Here is a 6,031-nt window from a genome sequence, read left to right as displayed (position 1 = left end):
TGAGTTTTTTGGCCCGTTAAATAATTATGTTGTTTTTTACGTAGGTAGATATACAGAGTGTTTCAGTACGACGTGCACTCCCGCGATCGATAGATTAACAAAGAATAAATCTAAAAATCTTATATCATTCTTCCATGATAATCTTCAATCAAATTATCAGCCATACTGTACTTTTTCATATTTACGAACAAATAGTACCACAACTTATACATTGCAATTGATTAAAAAAAATTAAATTATATTGTAAGTTACTAAAAATCTATCTTGAAAGATTTTTTAGGTACTGCCTGTACGGAATGAACTGGTAGCTGCAAATATCAAAAGTTGGGTCTGAAAATTTATTTTTTTATGAGCCTTATATCTCGAAAACTTAATAAGTGATTTAAAATATAGAAAAATAGTTTTGAATATATTTTGCTTATCTACCCATAGCTCGCGGGTGTACCTCGTACTGAAATACAGTGTATAAACATAGTATGTATTACACACCTCCCCCTTTCCATTTAGACTATGCCTATGACAACAAGTCGATTGCGACACATTTTTAAGAGAAGTTTTTTCTCCCTTTATGCCCTCAGACAGAGAGTCGAACAAATTAAAGAAAGGAATATATGAGCCGTTCATACCAATGATTTACTAATGGAGTTAAACAAGTTGCCCGTGAAAGGCTGTTACATACCAACATACATACAGTACATATATTCATTTAATAAGTAAATATTTTATTTTATTTTATATTTAATAAAGTTTATTAAAATTTTTAATTTTATTATTTTAGTTACCATTAAATAAATGGAAAATTATGAAAAATGAAAAATGGTTTTAATCATAAGAGAACGTTTTGCTATTTTAAACATTTTACCAAGTAATTTATTACATGTAAGTTCTATTAAATTTATTATTTCTTTATTTAAATAAATAATTTTTTAATTAATTACTATTCCTTATCGATTAGTCGAACAGGCTTTGAATTGAAAAGCCTGTTCGTTTTCTGCTTTTCTACTAAGAGTTCGATTTTGTTTTCTATAGTTGTTTTGTTTCCTTTTTCTTGAGAAAGTTCATTGAATATGAAGGAAAACGTTTGGAACTAATAAAAATTGGGCTGCAAGTTTACAAGGTGTTCTAGTAAGTTGCTTATATTGAATATTATGCAGTCTCGAACGAGTTAACCAAATAATGGCCAGACATATAATCTTCAGAAATAAAACATTTATGCAATCTCTCTACCAGACTCTCGCTTAAGATTACTAAATCAAATTACTGAAGCACCCAGTTTGGAAGTGTGAGTAAAGGTCTGCTGATGATTCAAAAGAGTATCGACCATTTATTATGTATAAATTATAAGTTTTCACTAGTTCAATAAGTAAATTTCCTCTTTCATTGCAAATTTTATCATTTGATAGTCGGATGTTTGAAATCGCATCCCCATGATAGTGTCCATAATCAAGCCAATTCGTGCATGAAAATCACCCATCAGCAGAAGATCATAATCTGAAGTATAATCAGTAACCCGTCCGAAGGTCTACCTCTTCCTAATCTTTTAGTAGCCATTACCTCAAAAACTTTTAATCTACAGTTAAGGCTTTTAACTCTCGAACACAGAGGAGCTGTAGACCAAGTCACGGTTAATCCCTAAATATCAGTTTCAGAAATATGTTTAACAAAACCACTATCATTCAGATTAGTTAGGAGGGTACCCTGAGAATTCCATGTTGAAACTTTCAATCCAACTGTACATTTCCTTGGAACGGAGAATGAAGATTTTGAGAATTTCCCATTCGATTTTCTACTAAACAATCTCCTCTATCTAGGTCGTAAGTACAGTACTGTACATCTCTCATCGCCAACCTGCAAAACTTCAGTCATCAATCGAACTCTCCTGTCTTTCAGCCTGTAATCGTGTAAATAAGATAAAAGATTTTTCCGTCTCAGTCTTGAACACCAACATAAATCATCAAATATTTGTATATTCTTCAATGCATCATTTGCCTTTATCTTTCTAACGTTACCAAAAATGAATTTCTTGTCTGCAAATGACTGTAATTCCACCAATACAGTATCTGATCGATTAATCCCACTATCTTAACCGTTGGAATTAATTTTGATTCGCCTATCAGTTTAGAAAACAGGTTTTGCACTTTCCTATTCAAATCGGACCTTTAATCAAAATATTTTTCTTTCTCATTTCATTCGACACCTTGTCTATAGAATTCAAGATAAAACTATTTTTCCTCTGCAAAATTTCTATAATCTCTTATTATTTCTTTAATTACTATTACCAGTGGTCGAATGAATAAACCACTAAACACTAATAGTTGATCGTTCGCGCCTTGCAAACGAACTAGCCATGTGGAGTTTTTTGGGTTTTCTCCATGTTTGTAACACATAAGTGTGGGATTGTTTCCCATAGAAAATCCTCTCGGGAGGAATTGCCCTCTGAGATCACCCACGTGTCGCATTGCCATAAATAATTAAACCAAACCTTTAATTACCAGTTTCATTGTATGTATTATATCCCCTAAAAGCCGGATTCTACGTGCTTGTAAGGTTTCTTCTGTTATTCAAAAAATCCAGTTACGACTGATGAAATTATCTTTATTTTTCCTTTACAGAATAAGAACACGACAATCATAAACAGAACATTACATAATAAGAATATAATCTATATATATAATCGAGACAAGTTGATGATAATAATAATAATAATCAGCGCAGAGCCCAAACAGTTAGGAGTTGAAAGTTGAAATTTGGTACATAGTTAGGATACGTCACAAGAACGCACACTAAGAAGGGATTTTTTGAAATTCCTCCCCACGGGGGAGAGGGGCAGGATTAAGTCTTAACACTTCAATCAATGATGGAAGTGTTACGTAACAATGGAAGTGTTAAGAGAAAGCGACGTGCAAGACGCAGATGCAGTTTTTTTTTTTTTTTCGTTTTTGCGGGAAATCGAATATATTTTTAGACCTATCTAAAAATTCTGTAATTAGTCTGGAAACAGGGAGGACCCAATTCTTGCATTCTGTGAAAACGGATAAGGTTGACTATAACGTAATAATCTTAATATTCGCTAAAACGGTTAGGAGTTGAAAGTTGAAATTTTGTACACAGTTAGGGTACCAGATTTACGTACCAAAGTGTTAAGTAACAATGGAGAACGAGAAAAAGCAACGTGCAAGATTTACGGGTGCTGGAAAAAAAGAAAAAGAAGAAGAGTTATATGTTGGAACACATTCGATTTTCAAATTTAAACAGATTAGTTCGGTTTTTCTCGACCTTTCTTCTTTATGACATTCGATGAAAATTGAAGGGTATAATCAGAACACATCGTGAAAATCGAACAATATTAGAACATTCGATTTTCAAATTCGATCTTTCTTTAGAAAAACTTAGTTCGTTGATGAAATTACTTTTTTTTTGTGACTATAATGTAATAATCTTAATTTTCGCTATCGTTACTTTTGCCCGAGCAACGCCGGGCTCACCTGCTAGTACATTAATATTACGGTTTCCCAAAGAGAAGTTCAATACTATTTTTAGTTTCGCTTCTGTTAATTATCATGATGAAGAATAAAACAAGATTTCGAATTTTGCTCTAAGAGCAATAAGGCTAATCATTCTGATTTAGGGTAAGACTACAACGAGTACAAGTGATAAAAGAGATAACCCCACATATTATCCATCTAAAACTCCCAATGATCCTCACTCGTACTCGAACCTGGACTTCCCGGAGAGGGTGGCTTAGCTCTGTACGGTGCTTAGCTGTAGCTCTGTAGCTTCGCCTTTCTGTCCGTCGAATTTAGTGAATTTTGATTTGTTTGTTCGTGCGGCTTACCACTGGACATGCTGTCCAGTAAAGCGACTTTAAATACAGCTAAATAAACAGGCCAATGACATAGTTCGTTTCATTTGAAAAGGGTTACGTCATTAGTTTGCTTATGACACTGCCAGATGAACGAAAGCATTCAGAAATGGCAGAAATGGTTGGAAGGAGGAAGTCGATGATAGGCGGATACTGTAGTATACTTATATAAATAATCAATGCTTTAATTTCTTTTAATAATTTTCGGTTAATGTTACCTATGGTTCCAAGATGGCGGCCCATCTGATTGCAGCAAGGAAACAGTAGAGACGCACGTTCTAACCTAACCTAACCTATTCTAATAATTTTGTTGGTAATAATTATGGTAAGTTATTAGAATAGGTTAGGTTAGGTTAGAACGTGCATCCCCACTGATTCCTTGCTGGAATCAGACGAGCCACCATCTTGGAACCATAGGTAACATTAACCAATTTTTCTTTAAATATACCTAACCATTATTCTTTTATAATATTTTCCAGGTAAATAAGAAAAGAAAGCTGAGTATTTTATTGCTAATATCCTTTGTCATTTTAATACTACTTATTTTGAAAATATATATCCTTGATGAGTATCCAGCATTTTATTACGGTAACGAATATCAATAAAATTTATTATTTATATAAAATAAAAGACTTTATTCTAAAGAATTAACTTCCAAACTTTTTTTTAAAGATAACACCGTTAATCTTAAGGCTCATCACACTTTTTATCACACAATAACATCACGTGATAATATTTTTTTCGTCGAAACTTCCGGCGCTTCCACGTTGAACAATCGTCAAGCATGTGCCATTGAATCAACTGCTCGACATAATCCTTTATTTTCGGTAAAATTATTAATGTTTACTCCTAACGAATTGAACGATAACTTCAATTTGACTCGCCAATTTTCAAATATAGAAATAACCGGAACTTCATTGGAAAATGTTTTAGAGGGAACTCCTTTATTGGAATGGTACAATCAGGGAAAATGGAAGAAGAGTAAGTTTAAAATCATCCATTTTAGTGATGCTGCTAGATACGCTCTATTATGGAAATTCGGTGGAATATATTTTGATCTGGACATCGTCATGTTAAGGCCATTTCCTCCTTTAAAAAACTTTGTAATTAAAGAAACCGAAGACAGAATTGCTAATGGAATCTTTGGAATGCAGTATTATCATCCTATAACATACAACTGTATGAGAGCTTTTGCAAGAATATACAAAAGTCATTGCTTTGTGTGTGGTGGCCCACCTCTGTTTACTCATGTGTTTTTATCGTTTTGTGCTGGAAAAAATGTAAATGCTGTACAGAAGAAGAATGATTGCGGTGTTACTGTATTGAATCAATTCGCGGCATTTCCTGTATTTTTTAACGATTGGGAAGATTATTTTTCCAAGTCTTCTGCCAAAGACGTTCTTCGAAAAATTAATGACAGTTACTTAATACACGTCTGGGGGAAGTTCAATCGTAATAAAAAACTCCACCCGGGGTCGGGAAGTGCTTATGAAGAAGTTATGGCTAAAAACTGTCCTCACGTTTATGCACAAGCCATAAGAAATGGCACTTTATAATTTATTCTGTATTAAAGAATTTATAATTAAGTATGAAGTTTTTAAATACAATATATATATATATATATATATATGTGGCAGGAAATACATACGTTTTCTGATAACTTTCTTAAAGTTTGTAACTGTTAAAGACTAATAAATACCTGAGTAATTAATTTCGGTTTAATAATTAATAATATATGTTATTATTACCAAAATAATATATATAATAACAAGTAAAATGTTCGTTAAATCTCACTGTACTCCAAATAAGACAAACGATCCCACGATACACGAAACATTTGAAGACAATATCGAGAGTAACGGCAGTGACTCCACGCCAAGTAAAACGATCACTGCTGACTATACGTACTGTACAAGAGTCAGTGTTGCCGATTTTCGGGGTTGATTTCTCCGTTCCCCAAAGGCTTGCAGTAATTCTGAATATCTCTTTTGAAAGACAATTGTTTACTTAGATAGTGTGCAAAATTTCAGATTTTTCTATAAAGGGGTTGCCAAAATAGAAGCAATCGAATAGTGCAAAATCGCCATAAGAAACCTATATTTTCTTCTCTGCTGACGCTCATAGAGAGAAAAAATAAAAAAAATTTAAGTCTAGAAAGCTCAAATTTAA

At 33.0% G+C, this 6,031-nt stretch overlaps 1 protein-coding gene across 1 annotated transcript; it reads left to right on the top strand.

Annotated features, from left to right (window-relative positions):
- The first annotated feature begins 784 nt into the window (after nt 1-784).
- On the top strand, nt 785-5,434 carry LOC136989573 (lactosylceramide 4-alpha-galactosyltransferase-like). Its single transcript, XM_067287790.1, has 3 exons — nt 785-879; nt 4,342-4,450; nt 4,535-5,434. Exons 1-3 carry the CDS (start codon nt 817-819, stop codon nt 5,416-5,418), a joined length of 1,056 nt encoding a protein of 351 aa, XP_067143891.1. The 5' UTR covers nt 785-816; the 3' UTR covers nt 5,419-5,434.
- The last annotated feature ends 597 nt before the right edge of the window (nt 5,435-6,031 follow it).

Source organism: Centruroides vittatus, unplaced genomic scaffold, assembly GCF_030686945.1.
Source record: "Centruroides vittatus isolate TY-2023 unplaced genomic scaffold, ASM3068694v2 scaffold_712, whole genome shotgun sequence".
In the NCBI taxonomy this organism is placed as follows: domain Eukaryota; kingdom Metazoa; phylum Arthropoda; class Arachnida; order Scorpiones; family Buthidae; genus Centruroides; species Centruroides vittatus.
This window is presented reverse-complemented; position numbering and strand designations above follow the sequence as displayed.

What these genes read in the sequence shown, in the direction of transcription:
- LOC136989573 (XM_067287790.1), top strand. Translation starts at nt 817, where the DNA reads ATGGTTTTAATCATAAGAGAACGTTTTGCTATTTTAAACATTTTACCA. An exon ending in TACCAAGTAATTTATTACAT is followed by an intron (nt 880 to 4,341) that starts GTAAGTTCTATT and finishes AATATTTTCCAG; the next exon opens with GTAAATAAGAAAAGAAAGCT. An exon ending in GTATCCAGCATTTTATTACG is followed by an intron (nt 4,451 to 4,534) that starts GTAACGAATATC and finishes TTTTTTTTAAAG; the next exon opens with ATAACACCGTTAATCTTAAG.